The sequence below is a fragment of the Camellia sinensis genome, chromosome 3 (genome assembly GCF_055761805.1).
Source record: "Camellia sinensis isolate YWXY chromosome 3, ASM5576180v1, whole genome shotgun sequence".
NCBI lineage: Eukaryota > Viridiplantae > Streptophyta > Magnoliopsida > Ericales > Theaceae > Camellia > Camellia sinensis.
This window is the reverse complement of record NC_138963.1, coordinates 83961393-83984999: the sequence shown is the minus strand read 5'-3', so window position 1 is coordinate 83984999 and position 23607 is coordinate 83961393. Positions and strand designations below refer to the sequence as shown.

Sequence of the window (23607 nt, the reverse complement as noted above, 5' to 3'; positions counted from 1 at the left end):
GTAATGAAGCCTTCATCCACAGGCATTCATGCAATATATCAAATAAGCACATAGTCTCATGACATGCATGCTAACATGGCAACACATACACTCATGCAAGGATGCTAAAGCGTAAATATTTACAGTGTACTCCAAGCCAAAACAAAAGCTAGTTATAAATATGCATGATCCTAACTATGTTAAGTGCCTAATGCAACACATGCAAAAATGTAACTAAAATAGGCTCGGCTATCTAAGATGGCATATGAATGCAACACTTGATAACATGCTTTGAAACATGTATTCAAGTAAGTGTATTGAAATACAATGCGGTTTGAATGATGCGCTGAGCCCGGTGCATGCAAGACAAATGAATGATGCAAACACGCAAAGCATTAGGTATGCTAATCAAAATGTGCCCTAAAACTAACCATCGAAAGCGGTAAGTAAAAGGAAGAAAGAAATGGGGTTGGAAGACATGCACACACACACGCACCCTTGTTACAACATTTGCCCTCTCGATGGAGGGTCTGAATGAATTAAGCTAAGCTAATCTAAGCTAAGCTAACTAACCAATCTAATTAAGCTAATTAGATTAATTAAACGCAACAAAACGACTAACTAGTAAACTACTTACTAATTATTACAACACTTAATTAATTAACAAACTAATTAATTAAATTACCAAATTAATCTAACTAACAAGTAAAGCTAATTACAAATCATATTGCCTCAGTTGTGTTCCAAGAGGTTGAAGATGCATTCTCGGTTGGCGTTCGCTCAGAAATCCATTGCCATGCTGTCAATTGCCTCTGTTTGCACTTGCCTTGATCTCTGAAAATTGTGCCAACCTCTAGACTGCCTTTACTTTAAAACAGGAAACTACTGGTGGGCTGCCAGCCACTATAACTGGCCGGTCGGCTAGTAAAACTGGCTGGGTAGCTAGTTGATGCTCTAGGCTTCTGGATTTGCTGCAACAAAGAGCAATAGAGGCACAACAATGTATTTGCAAGACAATGTAGGCACTGCCATTCTCCTAATTATGTCTCAAGCTCAAAGGAGCGTCGCACTTGGCTCTCAAGCCACCAACCAAGCATTTTCAATGCATGGTGGCCAAGAACCAAGCTTATACCATGTTTATGAATGCACAAACAACACACAAAGAGCCTCCACCCTATCATGCTTGATCAAGAGTGTTAGCGACCAAGAAACGTGACACGTTCCATCACTTCAAGTATGAAACGTCTCATATTTCTTGTGTTTGGATTAACATCCGATCCAAACACATGCAATGCAACACACATATGTTATCTTGGCATGTTTTAGTTGACTCAATTCTTGTTTACACATTTTACATTACCAATCCATTCTTTAATTTGTTAAGTCCAATGTGCAAGTCCTCTAATGGGAAAAACGGCCTCAACCACAAGCACCTTGAGCATGAAAGAAGTCTCATGCTTTTGGTTAGTAGAAACCCTCAAGAGGGGGGTTAAAACCATTAGGCATGAGAGTCTCAATTCCATGTTCAAGCCAGCAAAGGGCTTAAGACCACTTTCAAAGCAAATGAAAGATTGAAACAATGGAGTGCAATGACCTATATTTCAGCACTGAAATGACATGCCAAATGACTTAAAGATCATGCAAGCAATGCATGCAAGGCATGCTAAAAGGCCAAAAGCACCAAAGCTAGTGAAGTGTAATACACAAGAGGCATGCAATACATAGAACAAATGTCCAAACCAGCCCTGGACAAAGCTCAATCATGCCAAAATAATGGTCTAAACATGCTGAAATGGAAGCTCAAAATACGAGAAGAACATGCACACATGTTGGCCTATACGCAAGGCATAATACATAACCCTCAAAAGCTTATGAAGAAGTGAAGTATATGAGAGTGTGACTACACTATATACACTGAAATTATATACCAAATGGTGCCATACCATGCAAACATCACATGTGCAACATGTTAAAGGCCTCAAAACTCAAAGCCAGTTAAGGTCCTTTACACTACAACAATACTAAACAATGCTCAAATGACTTTAACCACTCAAAATAGACCTAAGGCAGGTCGAAACAGTAGCAAAAACATGCTAGACTTGCAGCATAGATGGCAAGAAAAATATGCTCATGTATTGGCTTGCAAACAAGGCATGAGGTTCAACTTCTCAAAAACATTAAAAGAGTGATACATATGAGAGTATGACAGTGATATATGCTCTGAAACCACATATTAAATGATGCCATATCATGCAAACAACCCAAGCAAAACATGCCAGGGGACTCAAAACACAAAGCTATCAAAGCCTATCATGCTATAGCCATACAAAGCAAGCCTCAAAGGGCCAATACCACTCCAAACAGAGTTCAAGCATGCCAAAATATGAGCAAAAACATGCTGGAGTGTAGCTAAAATAATCTAGAATAATAGGCCAAAATGGCAAGCATATTAAGGCTAATGAGCATAATTACACTACAAGTGTAAGGAGTAAGCAACCAATGATCAAACAAGCCAAAACAGAGTTATGGCAGGTCCAAAAAGTCACAAAAACATACTTGAACTAAGCCACAAAAAATGAGAAACACATGCTCATTTGGTGAGCCATCAACACATGCAAGCAAGACAAGAGGAAAGGGGACCACCCCCTCCTATTTGGGACCTCAAAACCACATTTCCACCACTGAAATTCCTCTAGAATTCAGTGGTTAAAAGGCCAAATGAGATAGTTTAAATAGCCTTAAAAGGTGGTACAAAAACTTAGCAAATAAACAACCAAAGAGGGTAGACCACCCCTAACCCCAACAAGGATTCAAACCAACATTTTTAACACTTAAAAATAAAGCTTTTTGTAGTTAACAACCAAGGCTAAAACAGCATGCAAAGATGGTCAAGCACTTAATCAAAACAAAGCTTAAAAGGAGAAGAGGCTCACCTTTGAAGAACAAAAGCAAGACAACAACTTCTCTGAGCTAAAACCAGCTTAAGACCTCAAAACAAGCTTCAATGGACCTCAACTCCAAAGTCAAGGTGTTTGACTAGGTGTCTTAGTGCAAATGTGTGAAAAAAACACACTTTCAAGCTCAATATAGCACAATATAGAGAGAGAGTGAGAATTGTAGAGAGAGAAATTTTAGCTCCTCAAATTTCTGAACCCCTCTAAAGGGGGAGGGACCTCACCTTATATAGGCAATGCAAGCAAAAGCTTGCTTGACAAGCTTAAAACTTGTTTACATCCCTCTATACACGTTTATGGAGGATAGCTTCAATGTCCAACAGCTGGCTCAAAATATCTGAAAATATCAGAAAAAAGAGAAAATTGGCTGCCAGCCAGTTTAAGTGGTCGACCAGCCACTTCAACTAGCTGACCGGCCACTCCAACTAGCTGGCAATGAGAAAAAGTGGTTGGCAATTGCCAAAAGTGGCCGGCAGGGCTCCACTCTCCTTTAGCCAAGAGGTACCAAGGTTTGGCCTAAAAACAAGGCCAAAACACAGAGGGTTTAGAGGCTCAAAGACAAGGCGCTTGGCCGAGACCTTCGGGCACTCAAAACTAGCATAAACATGCGCAATCATCGAGTGCACAGACGATGACGTCTAAGTCTTAAGGTCAGTCAAAGATGGGGTCTCTATAGTAGTTCATCAGACATAGCTTGTTGCCAAAGAGGTTTAGAGTTGGCCTCACGAAACAAGGTAGGTTCATGAGTAGAAAAAACAGTGGACCCAACAATAAAATTATGAAGAAGAATAAAAGGTTGAGTTACTCGTTGTAGTCGACCAAAAAGAGGATTGGGTAAGGGATCAGAAGGAGCAGATAAGGGCTTACGGGGAGCAGTAGAGCGAGTAGGATCATCAGGCAAGGGGGCGTGATCAGCAAGCAGGAGGTCAGAAGGAGTAGTGGTGATAGGTAAATGAACAGAATCCTTAGCCAAAACAGGACCTTTAGGTGTCTCAAGAGGTGATGACAATGATCCATTATCAAACTCATCAGAAAAGATGTCAACAGAAGTATTAGTAAAAAAAGGACGAACAAAGGTAGGTGATAAGTGAAAGGGAGAGAGACAGAGAAGAACATTTTATGTTTCCAAAAGATGACATGACGAGAGATGGAAGAAAAACAAAACAAAAAAATAGCATAACCAAGCCCGAGGTTCCAATTTGGAACGCTCATGAAATGGAAGAAAAACAAAACAAGCACAACCAAAAACACGAAGATGACCATAGAGAGGAGATTGATCATAGAGTTTTTCATAGGGTGATTGATGATTAATGACAGGAAAGGGAATCCGATTATTAGTATAAATCGTAGTATGAGCCGTTTCTTCCTAAAAGCGCTTAAGACAAGAAGCAGAAATGAGAAGAGCATGCATAGTGTCAAGGACATGGCGATGTTTGCGTTCAACACGACTATTTTATTGAGATGTATTAGGACATGAGCAATGAAGGAGAGTACCATTTTGATGAAGAAATGTAAGGAAGGCATTTTCTTTATACTCCATAACATTATCAAACCTGAAAACTTTAATAAGACAACCAAATTGAGTTTTTACCATTTTAGAAAAATCATAGTATGTTTGTTGCAACTCAAAGCAAGATTTTAAAACATAAATCTAAGTGAAATAAGAAAAATCATCCACAAACACAACAAAATACTTAGATCCTTCCATAGTAGTGTTTGGAGAAGGGCCCCCATACGTCAGAATAAACTAAATCAAAAATAGAAGTAGAAATAGAAGTATTGTTATTAAAAAGATAAAGCAGGTTGCTTGGCAAGTCGACAAGACATGTAGTCAACATTTACAGGTTTGACAAAACCTAACTGACCACTAGAAACCAAATACTGTAAATGACTAAAAGACACATGACCTAAACGTGAATGCTAGAGTTCCAAAGATAATGATGCAGATGTAGAAGCAATGACAGAATGAAATGGAAGAGAAATAGGAAGTTGAAGGTTGATGAGTTCAAACAAACGACTGTGTCTATGATCGATCTCAAGGGTTTGTCCAGTCTGTGGATCTGTACCTGGCAACCAGAGTTAGAAAAAGCAACAATGATACTAAGTTCACAAAGCTGACCAACAGAGAGATAAGATTTGAAGTAAGCTCAAGTATAAGATATGTATCAAAAAGTGACAGAGTAGGGATAAAAACATGGCCTGTGTGACTAACCAATATATGAGAACCATCAACAATGTGGATGGTAGGAATATGAGAGACAGACATAAGTAAAGAAAAAATAGAGGGGTCGGATGTCATATGATTGCAACATTCAGAGTTGAAGTACCAAAAAGAACTACTTGAGGTAACAAAGAGAGTAGTAGAAAAAGTACTGGAGTGGGAAATTACTTGTCTCACAATAGTATTGAGACCATCCATAGAGAAGGAAGGTATGGAAAAGTCATGAGGGAGATCAGCAGAGGATGACCCATCTGTTGAGGAAACAACTGCAAACTAAGAAACATTGGACTGGGATGAACCACTAGATCTATAGGAGCCCTATGAGGAGGTATTGCAGGTCTGTTTATTAGAATTTTGATAACAATCCTTTTGAAGATGACCAGGACCAGATTTGTGGCAATGATAACAAACCCGAGTTGGACAATTTCTAACCATATGACCTAGATTGTGATAATAGTTGCAGAGACCAGTGCTTTGAACTTGAGAGCCATGAAAAGAGAAGCCCAGAGATAGAGAACTAGGAGTGGCAGGTATAGTGTCCAAACGATGAGTAGAGAGAGTCCCAAGTCGAGTTTCTTCTAACAAAAGTTCACTGATAGCCTGCTCCAAAGTAGGAAGCAGAGTGCGATGAAATAGAAAGGCACGAACATGTCCAAATATAAGAGTGAGTGCCATAAGAAATTGAATTAACCGCCATTGATCTCGATAAGTGCAAAATAATGTGGCATTTACAGCATCAGTCCATGAAGGCTCTGAAAGAGAAATTTGACCCCAAATAGCATACATCTGAGAGAGAAAATCATTGATGAATTGGCTAAAGTCCTATCGAAAGTAATGAATTTGAGTAATGAGAAGAAAATAGAGAACACTTTTTTTCTTTTTTCTTTTCTCTTTATTTTTTATGAATCAAAAAGCACTGAAAAAAAAAATTCTTGAGCACCAAAACAAAGTGATGTCAATAGGAGGGAAGACAGAGGCGCCTAATATCAGTAAGGGTTGACGTTAGCAAGGATGTGATGAGACACAATTGATGCAGGCATGAGGCATCACTGACACAAGTGTGAGTGGTGCGGTTGACGCAGGCACTGAGAAGAATGTGTGTGGGCACTTGAATACGACAGTAGGATGGAAATAGAAGCACCTAGGCATTTGTGGCACGTGAGGGCGCGTTAGGACCTATTTGGGTTCAATTTTGGTGGCTACGACTTCAGTGTGAGACAACAAAACTAATGAGGGTTAAATAATTGAGATTAGATAGTGTAGATGATGATGAAAGAACACTCAGTTATGTAGATACACACGAACTGACAGAAACCAAACAGGATTTGCAGAAGAAACAATTTAGAACGACGGAGAAGATAGGTTTAGAATAGAACTTGGATATGAGACCATAATAAAGCTAAAGAAAGAATAAACTGTATATTGAATAGAATGAATAATTACATGTAACACAAGTCTCCAATATATAAGAAAATAAGGAACCAAAAAATAGAAAATATCTAACTATGGTAATGGCCTAAGTATACACACACAACTAATCATACTATATATGAAGATACAATCAAGCTATATATATAAACATTTCTATATTAACAATGTAAACCACAAACATTAATTTGGAATGTCTTCAGGCAGAATTTGTGATTTTTGACATATTCTTCATAATTAGTAGGTTTGCGATGGAGGATATATTTACATGTCTGTGATTTTTACTATTAAACCATGGTCATGGTTATAGATGAATGACAATCCATGTATGAAGTGATGGATTTGGTCAAGAAGAGTGGTAAACAGAGAAAGAGAGAGAGATGATTTGGAAAGGGTGCCTATGGAATAAGTTAAGTGATGGTGATGGTGATGGTGATGGTGATGGTGGTTGTAGCATAAGCTAAGTAGTGTTGATGAGGGTTGCAGGCTTTTTGAGAGGCCTTCTGAAGTGGGTAAAAATTAATTAGGAGCATGCATATTTTTCTAATTATTTTGCTTTGTTTTGGCTCAGAGTACTAGGTGAGTAATTTTATATTTTAGCATCTTGGATCGAATGTTTGTGTTACCATGTCAAAGCATGTTCACCATGAGGCTAAGTGTTTAAATGATATAACTGTTTAAATGCCTGTGGATGAAGGCTAATTACTTGAATTGGGATAGTTTGATTAATGTCCATTTTAAGCCCATTTTTTCAAGTGGCAAATTTACAAAACAATTTCAAATAAAATACGAAATCAAATGTTCCAATTCTTGCAAATTGTTCTATACTTGTGTATACATCACATAGTAAAAATAGCTAATAATCAAAATGAGAGCATATAATGTAAATAAAAATCACATCATGTTTAGTAGAGGCCGATCTTTGATCGGGCGAGTGGGGTGCTCAATTCATGACCTTCTCCTCTCGTACCTAAGTTCCCGACTCGAGACACTTTGGTGATGACGGACTAATGGCCTTTGGCATGAGTCTCGAGTTTCTTAAATTTTTCAAAAACAAAATATTTAGGTGACGACTCTGAAATCTGGTAAAGCAGTCCATTTTTTGCATTTGATTCAAACATCGATTTTCCAAAAGAATTGTCGGATTTGGACTCTTTTGTGTTTTCACTGTTTCACATTGCACTTTGTGAAATCAGATTCAGAACCATGAGAGTCCGAACTGTGTCATTTTTTTAAAGAAGCACGAAAAGCGAGATGCAGATGCTGGAAAGGAAATGTTCTGGATAAAACGGTTTCTCTAAGAATTGGGTCCACAGCAGGAAAAATACAAGGTACATTGTGATAGTCAGAGAGCAATTGATCTGAGCAAGAATTCCATGTTCCATTCACGTACAAACCACATTGATGTCCGGTATCATTGGATACGAGATGTGATGGAAAAGCAGTTGATGAAGCTAGTAAAGATTCACACGGACAAGAATCCTTCTGACATGATGACCAAGGTTGTCGCCTGAGACAAACTGGAAGTTTGCAAGAATCTGACCAGGATGGATTTCAAGTGAGAAGTCAGTTATCCATATGGGCGTGAAGGGAGATATTTGTTAGCTCCAGCCCACATGGAAGAGTCATTAATGGGTGTCTCTCCAAGTCAAGAAGTAGGAGGGAAGATGGTAGGTGGCAAACCCAATTACTCCTTTCTCTTGACTTTGTTTCCTTCTCCCTGTGTATATATATAGATGTTGAGAGGAAGAGAAAATAAGGCAGCACAGAGTGTGTTTTCGTAATCTGAGTGAGTGAGAGTGTTATAGAGAGAGAGTGAGTTGTGGGTATTGTAAACTCCCTCCGACAAATTCCACAGTGAAATCTATCCCTGCGGAAGTAGTCTATTGTCGAATCATGTAAATCTCCTGTGTCTCTTTCCTGTGTGTGAGAGATTGATTTCTGAGTGTGCGTAATCCTAATAGTATGTACTTCTCTTCTACTAGTGTCACAACCCAAACCCACCCCTGTAGGTTAGGCATCGTCACCGGCTAGTAATCCGTGATTACCAAAGGCCTCTGAACAGATAAGCATATAATAAGGGGCTACGGAAGCAAATATATAAAATAGACAAGGTCCAATGAGCTATGGTAACGTACATAAGACAGTAGATTTCAAAACTTATATATATACATGAGCATGCCAGTCAAAGGACGCCAATATTTACAAAGTATTTACAGAAGTGCACATCCCAAGACTTGACTTTACAAAACAGTCACAAAGACTAGCATGAATACAAAAACAGCCATGGCATTAGACTTCGATCGGAACTTCCTCGGGAGGCACAACCGGTTGGCTGACAGAAACAGAATAGAAGGCCGTCAACTCTGGCCCTGGTCACACGCCGGCTCACCTGCATACATAATATAAACTGTGAGCGAAAGCTCAGTGAATAATAACAGAGTAAAGGGGTTTCAATGAATGAGTCTGTACAGATTCAGAAATCATAATTCAGTTTCGTATCAAATCCATAATTGGTCCAGATCATATACAGAAATAATAAGTCATGCTTGAGTTTACGTGATACATCCATTAGTAATAACAGAGCAGATACAGAACAGAGACAGACACGTGAAGGTTACAAGTAACCAATTCCTTAAAGGAACCACCAGATCCGAATAACAGAACAGAAGCTGAGCCCCCATGACGGGGCCTCCAGTACGGGTAACAGAGTGCAGATGGATATAAGTTCCATAAAGGAACCTCTGATACCGGGTAACAGCCAATAGATATCACATGATGCTAAGGATGTCACGAATACATATTAGAAATTGAACAATCATTCATTGTACAGAACATATCATTTCAGAAAACAGATCTTATTTTATCACACAAAAAATAGATACAGTTGAACATAACTTTACTAAGTTATTACTCACAGTTGGCCTTGAGACAAACAGACGGAGCAGATTAGTCAGACAGAACACGGCACGTGACCTACATAACACATAACAGATACACACTTGAAATACACGTTCTAATTGTACAAAACTTACGTCGTTGGCTCTTAGTGTGTTTCTAACCTTTAATCCTCATTAAAGGGCCTTAAACATGGCCTAGGAATGCCTAGGATGGAATGAGGATGCAAAAATGCCTTGAAAATCATTTCCTAAATTTTGTTGAAGATAAGGTCCACGCTCGAGCGTGGATTACCCTGCTCGAGCGGACATGCAGATATGGAATCTCCGCTTGAGCGTGAACTTCCTCGCTCGAGCGGACTGTAAAATCGACAAAAGTACTGGATGTAAGATTTTCACGCTCGACGGGCGCTCGACTCCCGCTCGAGCGTGAGACTCAGAGTCTCGCTCAAGCGTGGTTTCCTCCGCTCGAGCGGACTGCAAAACACACAAACTTCTGGGTATACGCATTTCACGCTCGAGCGTAACTATCGACGCTCGAGCGTGGGTCAAATTTTTGAAAAATCCAGATTGACCTCCAAGCATGAAACTCAACCTTTAAGCCTTCAAAACTCATTTTTCTAGGCCAATGTTTGAGGAAACATAAAATAACTCATAAAACATGTATTAAAAATCATTTCAAGAAGTCATGGCCCAAGAGCAACCCAATTTGTGCAAAATCAACATGAACTCTAAGAACATGCTTTTAATACAACATGCAAGATTCTCATTGAATCCAAACCCTCCAAAACATGATCAAACTTGATAATTTGATCGACAACAAGATGAATGACCATAATGTGAGTGAAATTAACACATGCATGAAAGAAATCTTAGAATTCAAATGGAAATTTATGCATGCATGCATGCATGCATGGACTCTCAAAACCACACTTTGAGCTAAATCTTGACTTTAAATACCAATTTCACCATAAACCTAGCAAGAACAACTCACATTCATAATTAAAAGGATGAATTCTCTACCTTAAGGTCTTCAATTCCAATTGTGGAAGCTTAAACATGCAATCCTTTTTCAATTTCTCTAACTCTTCAAGCTAATCTCTAGATGAATTCAATTTCCTCCCTCACTCCCTCTCTCTCTCTCACGGTTTTGGCAAGGAAAGAGGCTGAAAATGGTGTGTGAACTAATTCTAAACAATGTATGAGAAAGTGGCTCACTCAAGGGCAATGATGTAATTAACTTGCATTCACTTAATCTATGTTAAATCTAGCATTATTTTAATCAAATTTAATTGTTCCGAACCGAATCTTAATTAAATCTACTATAAAATTCCATAAATCCTAATTAGCACATAAATTAAGTCAATTTCTGATTCGGACGCCGATAAGACTTTCAATTCGCAGTTCAAAGTCAACACATAAAAAGATCACTTTATAGCAAACAGATAGAAACACAGAATTAATGCAATACATATGCAAATTAATCTCAGATTCCTTCTAAACTACGGTTAGACATAATTAAGTACGAATTAACATTAATCAAAGGTCGGGATTATTACAACTAGAAAGTAATTTGGCGCAATCGAACCCTCTGTTTCCGTTGGTTGCAATTGATCGCTGAGTAAATTCCTTTCTGCTCAACATCTCTTAGCATGTTAGGCTTCGCTTGAGAAGAAAGGTTGAGTTAGGTTTAAGATTATTTTAGTCACAAAAAAGATAAAATAAGTTTTTTAATCTAATAAGACAAAACATCGCATCTAATCTATAATCATTACATCATTTCTCTCACAAAAAAGTCAAAAAAGTCAAAAAGTCCTTCCCAAACGAGACTTTTTAGCCTCAGGCTAAAATAGCCAAAAGGTTAAAAAGCCAAAAAGCCAACTTACTTCCCAAACGAACTCTATAGCGTTTTCATGTGAGTTATGCTAGAGATTCCAAATGATTTATTAAATTTTTTACTAAATCTCTTATATGAGCATGAAACCTATCTACATGTGAGTTTGTATGTGCTCCACATGAGAAATTTGGTAAAAAATTTAGTAAATCATTTAAGGTCCGTAACATTTTCCTTTTCATATACCTTGATATGTTTTTCTAATTAGAATCCGCTCTGTGATATACGTAATTGGGCGCCATGAATTTTATTCTCAACTCCCACAAATAGATTAAAATACTGAAGTGGAGCTTATAATAGGAATGCTCATACAACTTTCGTTTAGAAAGTGAGTTGGCCTTTTAATTTTTTTATTTTTTGACTATTAACTTGGGATTAAAAATTCCGTTTAGGTTAAGTTTTTTGTTTTTTTATTTTTATTTTTATTTTTATTTTTATGAAAAAAAAATAAAATAATTGTGATTTGAATATAATATTTTATCTTATTAATTTTTTACTCTATTTCACCTTTTTATGACAATTTTAACCAAAAAAAAAAAAATCTCCTAACCCAATATGTCAAACGACAGCACAATAGAATTGAATCGGTCCAAAATTTACACCATAAATTAGAGACAAACTCCACCCTGCCCAAAATATGATACATTAATGTAATTATGACACTATTAAGCTGGTTTGATTTGAATTTTAAGATTCACTATTTAAAAAATTAATTTTTTTTTTATTTTTACATATTTTTTTATTTTTATTAAATTTTTTTAATATTCTAAATAATTTTTTTAATTTTTAAATACACCCAACATAAATACATTTAAAAAGTATAATATTTGTAAAAAAAAACCTTTAAAAAATTTATTAAAGAGCAATGCTGCAGACTCTAAAAGTTGTACCAAAATTTCTATCAAATATCTTATATATAAAACATTTGGTAGAAATTTGGTACAACTTTTAAAATCTCTAGCATTTTTATTTATTAAATGCCAAAAACATTAAAATTCAGTACATTTTTTACATTTTTAATGTATTTATTTATTTTTTAAAAATATTTTACATTTTAGATATATCTAAATAAAGTATATCTAAAAAAATAAAAAATTACTTAAAATTTTAAAAATATTTACTAAAAATAAAAAAATAAAAAATTCAATTTTTAAAAAATTAAATTCAAAAATTCAAACTAAACCCACGGATTATTATTTAAGGTCAATAGACAGAGATACAACATGTCTTTCGGCCTAGCTAGTGGATCAATTTATTTTTTTTTTGTTTTGAGATCAGACAGCTAGTGGATGATTCATTCATAAAGTTGAGAGTCAAGCCGAGCGGTGACGATGACTTCCAGCGGAGTTGCCTTGGGCAACGTAATACCCAAGCCTTCAGTCATGTCCACCGGCTCATTCAACGGCGTCGCAAAGTCAAAACCCTGAAGCAGCCGAGCCATCGTCAAGTGCGTCACTTGCAACGCAAATCCAATCCCGGGGCAAGCCCTCCGACCCGATCCAAACGGAGTGAACTCAAACTGCTGGCCCGACACATCAACCTCCGCATGGGTCGTCAAGAATCTATCGGGCACAAACTCATCCGGGTCGGTCCAAACCCGAGGGTCTCGGTGCAGCTTCCAGACGTTGGGGAACAAGCGAGTGCCCTTGGGAATATCGTAGCCGCCGATTTGGCAGTCTTCAGTGGCTTGGTGGGGAACAGCTATGGGGCCTGGTGGGTAGAGACGAAGAGTTTCCTTGACAATGGCTTGGAGATAGACCAAATTCTTGATATCGGACTCTTCGACCCATGTGTTTTTGCCGACTTTGGTGTCGATCTCTTGTTGGGCACGGCTGAGTGCGTGCTTGTTGTTGAGAAGTGCGGACATGATCCATGTCAAGGTTATGGCGGTGGTGTCGGAGCCTGCTAAGATGATGTTCTGTTGTTGGGTGAAATGTTAGCAAATAATGCGTTCGTTGGATCTGGGTCGGTTTTTTTATTTTTTTTAACATCTCAAATAAATTATTAAATTTTTTATTAAACATGTTACATAGATATGAGATCTGCACACATGTGATTTGTGTGGATCTTATACCTATGTGAGAGGTTTGGTAAAAAAATTGATAATTTATTTGGGATCTATATCATTTTCTTTTCTTTTCTTTTCTTTTAATTATTTTAGTCTAGGGTTAAAAAGTCTCATTTGGAATGAATTTTTGGTTTTTTTAATTTTTGTGAAAGAAAAAAAAAATGATTATGATTTAGATGTAATAATTTATCTTATTTTTTAATTTTTTAGGCTAAAATTCACAAAATAACAAAATAGATTAAAATAGTTAATCAGACAAAATGTCATATCAAACTCATAATTATTTCATTTTTTTCCGCACAAATATCACATCCATGTTAGGATTAAACACATTCAAAAATTAATCGCACATACAGAAAAAATGAGACACAAGAGATTTACGTGGTTCAACAATTACCTACATTCATAGAAAGAAATTTCCATTATAGAATTATCCCGAAGGGAGGTTACAGAACTCACGCCTCACAACCTTCTATAGAACTCTTTCACTCACACTCGGTGTTGTCTCGCTCTGTTTGTGTTGCGTTTCATCCCTTCTTCATTACCTCAATTTATACACAAAAGAGAGAGAAACAAAGTCAAAAAAACCAGTGGACATCTATAACAAGAAAAAAAATAAAATGGGATGGTCTTCCAACTGCCCTCTCCCCTTCTACTCTTTGACTTGGAGCTAACCTTATTGATTCCTCCACGTGGGTTGAAGCTAACAATTCTCTCCCTCCATGCCCATATGGATAACTAACTTCTCACTTAGAAGTCCATCCCGGTCAGATTTTTACAAACTTCCAGTTTGTCTCTAGTGACAACCTTGGTCATCATGTCAGAAGGATTCTTGTCCGTGTGAATCTTCATTAGCTTCATTAACTATTTTTTCATCACTTCTCGTATCCAATGATACATCAATGTGCTTTTTAAGTGAATGGTACATGAAATTATTACTCAGATCAATTGCACTCTGGCTATCACAATGTACCTTGTACTCTTCTTGTTGTAGACCCAATTCTTGGAGAAACCGCTTTAACCATAACATTTCTTTTCTAGTATCTGCAGCAGCAATGTACTCTGCCTCTGTTGTATATAAAGCGACACACTTTTGTAGTTTGGACTGCCATGAAACAACTCCTCTTACAAAGGTGAACATAAATCTTGATGTATATTTTCTACCATCAAGATCACCCACCATATTGGCATTTGTAAATCTCTTCAAAATTGGTTCAACTCCCCCAAAACATAGACACATCTTTGAAGTTCCCTTCAAGTACTGAAGAATCTATTTGACCACCTCACAATGCTCTTTCTCTGGATTGGCGAGGAATCTGCTTACAACGACAAACTGCATGAGCTATATCTGGCCTGGTATACACCATTGCATACATCAAACTTCCTACTGCGGAAGAATAAGGGATTGCCCCCATTTCTTTCCTTTTAGAGCTGATCTTGGGACAGGAACGCTTTGTTACCTCGAAATGGTTGGTCAGTGGTGTGCTGACTAGCTTGGCATCTTTCATGTTGAACCTTTCAATCACCTGTTCAACATATTTCTCCTGTAAAAGTCATATCTTCTTGGCTTTCCTGTCACGAAAAATCTTCATGCCCAAAATCTGTTGTGCTGGGCCTAAATTCTTCATGTTAAAATACTGCGACAAGTCCTTTTTCAACTTGTTGATCATAGCAGTATCTTGTCCGATGATCAACATATCATCAATATACAACAGTAAGATAATGAAGTTTCCATTCGAAAACTTTCGGAAGTATACACGCTGGTCCACTATTGTTCTTTTGTACTTATGATCCATCATAAATGAATCAAATTTCTTGTACCATTGTCTTAGTACCTATTTCAGGCCGTAGAGACTCTTCTTCAGTTTGCAGACTGGATTCTGTTTCCCTTTGACTTCAAATCCTTCTGGTTGTTCCATATAGATCTCTTCCTCCAAATCACCATGGAGAAAGGCAGTCTTGACATCCATCTGTTCTACTTCCAGATTCCAGCGAGCTACTAATCCTAGAGCTACTCGAATGAAAGTCATCTTCACAACTGGGGAGAAGATTTCATCAAAGTCAATTCCCTTCTTCTGTCCAAAACCTTTAACCACCAAGTGAGCTTTGTGCTACAGTAGTTTACCGTTGCCATCTTTCTTCAACTTATACATCCATTTGTTCTTTAAGGCCCTCTTGTCTCTTAGAAGTAGAATAAGCTCATAAGTGTGGTTTTTCTGCAAAGAACTCATTTCATCCTTCATGGCTTGCATCTAATAGTCTTTCTCTGTATGACTCTTTACTTTCGCAAACTCTTGGGCTTCCCTTCATCAGTAATCAGAATATACTGAAAAGCAGGATATTTGGTTGATGGCTTGACAACTTTTCTAGATCTTCACAATTGAGGCCTAGTTGCCTCTGGTTAAGGAGGTTGCTCCCCCTGCTCAACACCATTTTCATCATGGCCTTCATCTCTTTTCTCTTGGTCTTCAATTTCTCGCATAGGATCCTGCAACTCTGGTACTTCTTGTTGTACATCATCATATCTAGCATTTTGTGATAGCTCGGGAGATGGTAACAAGTCTGGAGTGATGACATCTCTAAGCTTTGTAGACTTCTCAAAATCTGCTACTGTCTGGTCTTCTTGGAACGCATCTCTGCTCCTGAATATCTTTCTGTTCACTGGGTCCAACAACTTGTACCCAAATGCTACATCTGAATAGCCCACAAATATACATGGAGTGGACTTGTCATCAAGTTTTTGTCTATTTTTCTTAGAGATATGAGCGAACGCCTTACATCTGAAGACTCTCAAGTGAGAATATGATACATTTCTTCTGGACCAGACTTCCTTAGGTATCACAAAATTCAATGGGACTAAAGGCGGCTTGTTGATGAGATAACAGGCTGTACGGGCAGTTTTAGCCCATAATGACTTTGGCAACTTTGCCATTTTAAGTATGCATTTGACTCTTTCAACAATAGTGCGGTTCATTCTCTTTGTCACACCATTGTGTTGTAGGGTACCGGGAACTGTTGTCTCGTGCCAGATACCTCTACTAGCACAATATGCTTCAAAAGCATTGGAAGTGTACTTGCCACCATTGTCTGTGTGAAGACACTTCAACTTCTTCCTGATCTCTCTTTCCACTATTGCATGGAACTCCTGAAAGTGCTAAAATACCTCATTCTTCGTCTTCAAGAAATACACCCACAATTTCCTTGATGCATCATCAATGAAAGTTAGAAAATACTTGCGGCCGCTAAGTGACTTCACTTCAATTAGGCCACAAACGTTCGAGTATATCATACTGAGCACTTCTATTTTCCTCTTGCTCGTTGAACTGAATGATACTCAATGCTGCTTGCCATAAAAGCAATGATCACGTGGCTTCAGGGCATTCCCTTTGAATAAAGATATTCTGGATTACTTTGCCAACAGATGCAATCCCTTCTCACTCATGTGAGCCAGTCTTCTGTGCCATAAGTCTGGTGACTCCTTGTCTTCTGCTACATTAAGACTTCCCAGACAGATCTTCGTTTGAGTCTTGTATAGTGTTGAAGACATCTCTCATCTGGCGATTGTCAAAGCTCATCCTATCAGCTTCCAATTGCCATTTCCAAATGTACATGTATAGCCCTGTCGATCCAAGGCACTTCCAGAGATAAGATTGAGGTACAAATCTGGATCATGCCTTACATCTTTGAGAACCAGTTTGTGTCTGACATTAGTTTGCAGACTAATGTCTCCAATGCCCACAATCTTTGAATAGTTAGAATTCCTCATTCGAACAGTGCCAAAATCTCCAACGTTGTACGAGCTGAAGAGGTCTCTGTGGGAAGTGGTGTGATAGGATGCAGTTTATGTCTATCACCCACTCTGTACAGCTGTGGTTAGCTACGTGAAGGTAATCCTCATCTTCACCAACTACAAGAAATATTTCATCAGTTGTTGTGGCTGTCGTGTTCTCATCTCCCTTTGACTTACTACTTTGCCCTTTATCTTTTTGGCTTGGGCAGTTCTTCTTTATGTGACCCTCCTAGCGACATTGAAAGCAAGTGAAGCTAGAGTTACCGTGAGTTTTACTGTCCCTGGTTTTACTCCTGTTGTTCTATCTGCCTCTACTCTTGCTTCTTCATCTACCTCTGTCTTTGCCTCTATCTTTTGTAACAAGAGCATAGGACTAATGACCTCCCATGTCTTTTTTTCTCGTCTTTTCATTGTATAGGGCATCCGTGACCATACTCATGGTTAGCTTCCTCTCTGGTACAGAGTTGTTGAGAGAAACTACCAACGTTGCCCAACTATCTGGTAAAGAACTGAGCAGTAATATGGTTTGCATTTCATTGTTCAAGGGCATCTTGATAGTTGTAAGCTGATTCACCAGATTCTTGAATTCACTGGTGTGTTCGGCGACAGAAACATCATTTTTGAACTTTAGATTTACAGGTCTTCTCATCACCAAGGCTTTGTTCTAGGCGGTCTTTGACTGATACATTCCTTCTAATATTGTCCAAAGGACATATGCATCAGTCTCTTGGGCTACATAGTGGAACACACTGTGGTCTATCCATTGTCTGATTTGACTGACAGTCTTCCAGTTCATCTTTATCCAGTCTTCATCCTTCTCTGCTTTTGGTTTAACCCCCTTTAGAGCAATAAGGTCAAACAAGTCTTTATAGTATAAGATGTCTTCCATTCGCGGCTTCTAGATTCCATAATTAGAAGCATTCAACTTTATCATTGATCTTGAAGTTGATGTGGATTCCTCCATTATCTTTGTACTTGTACAAAAAATCTGAATTTAGACAAACGGACCACACCGTTGGGCTTGGAATGGTCAAATTAGCCAAAAAAGCACTTTCCCCACTTTTTCAGGGACCTCAATGAAATTTCTCCCAACTCAAGAGGCCAAATTGTAATATCCCAAAACTTTAGGGACTGAAATGCAGTTTACCACAACTTTAGGGGCTAAATTGAAATTTCAAAAACTTCAGGGGCTAAAATGAAATTTAGCACAACTTTAGAGGTTAAATTACAATTTCAAAAACTTTAAGGACTGGAATGCAATTTATCACAACTTTAGGAGCTAAATTGCAATTTCAAAAACTTCAGGGATTGAAATACAATTTTAGAAATTATGCTGATGCAATGATGACATCACAGTGACATCAGCCTTCCTTTTCCGATGCCTTCGTTGAACTGAAATTTCCGACGAAATTCTAGCAAATCTTCGGCGAGCTTTACGATACTCGTTTTAGTTTCGATTTTGATGAATTTTATATCGTCGGAATCGTCTCAAAGAGATGCACCTCCTGCTGTGCTCAAAAGTTGATTCAAACAACTTTGAAATTTGACAATATTTTTTAAAAAAATACTATTTTTTCTCCAACTGGATTCTGATACCACTCAGAAATCAATCACACACACATAAAAAATGAGACACAAGAGATTTACGTGGGTCAGCAATTGCCTACGCCCACAAAGAGAAATTTCTACCATAGAATTATTTCGGAGAGAGATTATAGAACTCACACCTCACAATGCTCTATAGATCTCTCTCACTCACACTCTGTGTTGCCTTACTCTATTTGTGTTGTGTTTCATCTCTTCTTCATCACCTCAATTTATACACAAAAGAGAGGAAAACAAAGTCAAGAAAACCGGTGGACATTTAAAACAGCAAAAAAAAAATGAGATGGTCTTCCTATTGCCCTTTTCCCTCCTACTCCTTAACTTGGAACCAGCCTCATTGATTCCCCCATGTGGGCTGGAGCTAACAATCCAATTACAAAAAAAATCTAACTATCTTTCCAAATACAAAAATTTTAGCCTATTAAAATAGTCAAAAACTAAAATAACCTACTAAAAATAATAACTTTCCAAACACTCATTTTATCTTTTTATGACTAAAATAGCCCAACTCAACTCAACTCAAACCTTGAGACCGAACGAAGTATAGCTTGTAGTTGATAGGGTTTTGCAATGGAAAATTATATGAAGAAAAATGTATGTAGAATGATGTGGTCATATACTTTTAAAATTAAGAATAAATTATAAATATACCTTATGAGATTTGTTTAAAATTTTAAAAAATTATCAAGTTTCTAATCGTATAACAAATGATTTTTTTTATTAATAAATTATCAACTAAATATTAGAAACTATTTTAATTAATAATTTAAGTAATTTTCTTATTGTATAGGAGATTTGTTCAAAATTTTATTTTTTATATTAATTTTGTTAAATAAAAAATTATGACAATAGGATATTTGTAATTTCTAAAAGTATACGAAATAATTCATAAATAAAAATTAAAAAGTTATCCTGACAAATATGAGTTATTGTTGATATATGAGTTATTGTTTTCAAGTATTACGGTTTGATTGAATGTTTCATATATCTTCCAAATTCATATGTGGATTAACAATAAAAAAAAAAAATTAATTTATCTAATAATCATAATAACAAATACAATAAAGTCATAAAACTAAAATTATCAAATTAATCTAATCTAAAAAAAATAACTAGACTCCCAAATATCAAGAAGATGAATAAAATAAACCGTCAAAATTGGACCTATAAGAGCCTACAGAGGCAAAATCTATGCTCTGATTCTTTTGATAGGGGTGTAATTTTGACCTGACCCAACTCGAGCCCAAAATTGGACCTATAAGAGCCTACAGAGGCAAAATCTATCCTTTTGTTTTGACATACTCAATGAAACTTTTCTCTTGAATTATTAAAAGATATTATTAAATAAATAAAAAAAATTGTATATAGATTTTTTTTTAATAATAATTTTAGAATGATATGATGCTCCATAATACAATCACTTTAAAAAAGAAAAAAGAAAATGACATATATTGATGGGTATAATACAGCTACATCTACTAACTTTATTTAGTCCGAATTTACACGGCTCTTTTTGAAAAGAGACTCATTCAAGTAAATTTAAATTAGAAAAATATTTAAAAATTTTAAAATATGAGCTTTAAAGAATTTTAGGGGTGAGCCTCACCCATTAATGTGATATTTTTTATTTTTTTTTTGAATTTTCACATTATTAAAACTCTATTAAAACTTTAAAATTAAAGAATGTACCATTATTGTTTAAATTAAACAAATTCGATGAATCAATAATTAATCACCAAGCAACAGCCCCACCACAAATAGACAAAGACTTTTCTGATTAAAAAAAAAAAAAAAAAAAAAAAAAAAAAAGGACATTTCGTCAAGTTTGTTGATAAGAAGATAGGGCTAAGGTCGTCTCTGTCCACGTGGAAGTATCCTAATTTTTTAGAAATTTCAGTGTGCTCAATTAATAATAAGGACATAAATAAATATATTATCTTAATAATAAAAAGATGATAAATAAAATATGACATTTTATTAATTAGACACATAAACACGTTATCTTTCTGACCTAATACATAATTTCTGCTCCAACAATGCTAGAGGGTCACAAATTTTTTGGTCACAATGGCTTAAAACTGCCAAAACGACGTCGTTTTGGGTGCAAAATATGCCAAAACGATGTCGTTTTGACAGTTTTGAGCCATTGTAATCACAAAAATTGTGGCTCTCAAACATTTTCCTTTCTGCTCTGTCCACGTATACAACTGGACCAATTTAGTCTAGTCTCTCTTTATTATTATTATTATTATTATTATTATTATTATTATTATTATTATTATTTAAGGTATTAAAGTTTTAGATTTTAATCTGATCTAGAAAAAAATATATTTTTTTAAGATTTTAGTATGTTGATCATCTATTAAAAAAAAAGAAAATTTTTTGTAACAAAATAAATTCTTAATTTTTAATTTTTGACAATTTAAAATTTAAATTTTTGATTTATTTTTAATATAAATCATCCTCATATTTTCATTAATTAAAATTGATAGAAAAAATATATTTTCATGATTAAACTCATCGAAAAATGATATTTTTAAATATTTTATATATACATATATTGAGTTAACAACTAATATATTCCTTGATTATCGATTTTACTTAATAAAAATAAGTGTATGGTTTAAAATGAAAAGAAATAAAAAATTTATGATTTAAATTGATAAAATTAAAAACTTAATATTTATTTTATTATAAACTTTGAATTTTTTTAATAATTTTTTTAAAAAAATAATAAAAATAAATAAATAATAATAATCACGTGATTTAATCAGATTCGTGTTTTAAACAATAGGCAATTATAATTATAAAAAAAAAAAAAAAAAGGCTGTTGATTTCTTTTAAAGTAAATACGATTAATTAAATCAAGTATCTAAAAACGTACCAGTATGGTGGCCTTGATGATAGTCTCGCGTGTGTGGTCCTGAGTATACGAGTCATCAATTACAGACAACATCACATCTATAAAGTCCTGCTCATCCCCTTCCTTACTCTCCTCTCTCTTCCTCCCAACATGTTCTTCAATCCAACTTCCCACAATCAAATCCAACTCCTTCATAATCCTTTTAATATTCTTCAATTTCCCCAACATGTCCACCCATTTCAGTACCCTATACGGAAGCCAATCCGAAAGCAAAAAATCGCCACTCACAAACATAAACTCCTTCACAACCTTCCTAAACTTCCGCGCCTCCACATCTTCTCCATACGTCTTCCCGGCGATCATCCTCGTGATTATGTTCAAAGTCAATTGCTCAATCCATTCACTGATCACCACTCCTTTTCCAGAACCATATTTTTTGGAAGAAATGCAATACAATTGTTTGATACTTGTACTCAACTCGGATATCCTGACATGTTTGAGCATCTCGAGTCTACGAGCCGAGAGTAATTCGAGCATTGCAATCTTTCTCATCTCTCGCCAGTAGGACCCGTAAGGAGCGATCCCGAACAGTGCTAAGTTGTAGCTGAGGTACTTGGCTGTGCTGGAATCTGGGCGTGAGGCCAAGGCCTTGTCGTTGGTGGTGAAACATTCTTTCATGGCTTCCCAACTGCTCACCACGACTACCGGCTGGACGCCGAGGTTGATTTTGTAGATGGGGCCATATTTGTCGGCCAGGTCGGCTAGGGGCCGGGCGATTGGCTTTCCCCCGGCTAGGAGGTGCATGTGACCTATGATAGGCCATGCACCCTCTGGTTCGGGGGGTGACTTGGTCTTTTTTGTGGTTTTAGATTTAGTCCTTGATCTCCATTGATTGTACATGAAGACCAGAACTATGACTCCTGTAATTGCTAATAGATTAGAAAGGAAATCCATATTCATGCGTATTGAATGGTATGAGACTAGAGGATTTGATGTTATATTATGATGCTTTATATTTATGAGTATTTTGACATGTGCTTAAAAGTTATTTTTTTAATTTTATATTTATAAGTATTTTGACATGTGCTGAAAACTTTTTAATTCACTTTTTCAAAATGAGCTTATATTGTCAACAACACAAAAATCCACGACACTTCCTCGCTCGAATTTAGGCAGTACATAGGCGGAGTGTCACATCTCAGTGGACTACCCATCTCATCAATATTCATCAACTAAAAGGAAATCCATATTCATGCGTATTGAATGGTATGAGACTAGAGGATTTGATGTTATATTACGACGTTTTATATTTATGAGTAAAGTATTTTGACATGTGCTTAAAAGTTATTTTTTTAATTTTATTTTAATATTTTATAAAAGAAATTGTATTAAAAACTGAAAACTTTTTAATTCACTTGTTCAAAATGAGCTTATATTGTCAACAACACAAAAATCCACGAAACTTCCTCGCTCGAATTTAGGCAGTACATAGGCGGAGTGTCACATCTCAATGGAGTACCCATCTCATCAATATTCATCAACTAAAAGGAAATCCATATTCATGCGTATTGAATGGTATGAGACTAGAGGATTTGATGTTATATTACGACGTTTTATATTTATGAGTAAAGTATTTTGACATGTGCTTAAAAGTTATTTTTTTAATTTTATTTTAATATTTTATAAAAGAAATTGTATTAAAAATTGAAAACTTTTTAATTCACTTTTTCAAAATGAGCTTATATTGTCAACAACACAAAAATCCACGAAACTTCCTCGCTCGAATTTAGGCAGTACATAGGCGGAGTGTCACATCTCAGTGGACTACCCATCTCATCAATATTCATCAACTAAAAGGAAATCCATATTCATGCGTATTGAATGGTATGAGACTAGAGGATTTGATGT

General features: G+C 36.2%; 1 protein-coding gene across 1 annotated transcript; it reads right to left on the bottom strand.

The window, feature by feature from the left end:
• Window positions 1-12544: 12544 nt before the first annotated feature.
• Window positions 12545-22741, bottom strand: LOC114262552 (vinorine hydroxylase). The gene is made up of 2 exons (XM_028202918.2): window positions 21721-22741; window positions 12545-13291 (listed from the first exon to the last, which is right to left on the bottom strand). The coding sequence occupies exons 1-2, from the start codon at window positions 22657-22659 to the stop codon at window positions 12668-12670; spliced, it is 1563 nt and encodes a 520-aa protein (XP_028058719.2). The 5' UTR covers window positions 22660-22741; the 3' UTR covers window positions 12545-12667.
• Window positions 22742-23607: the final 866 nt, after the last annotated feature.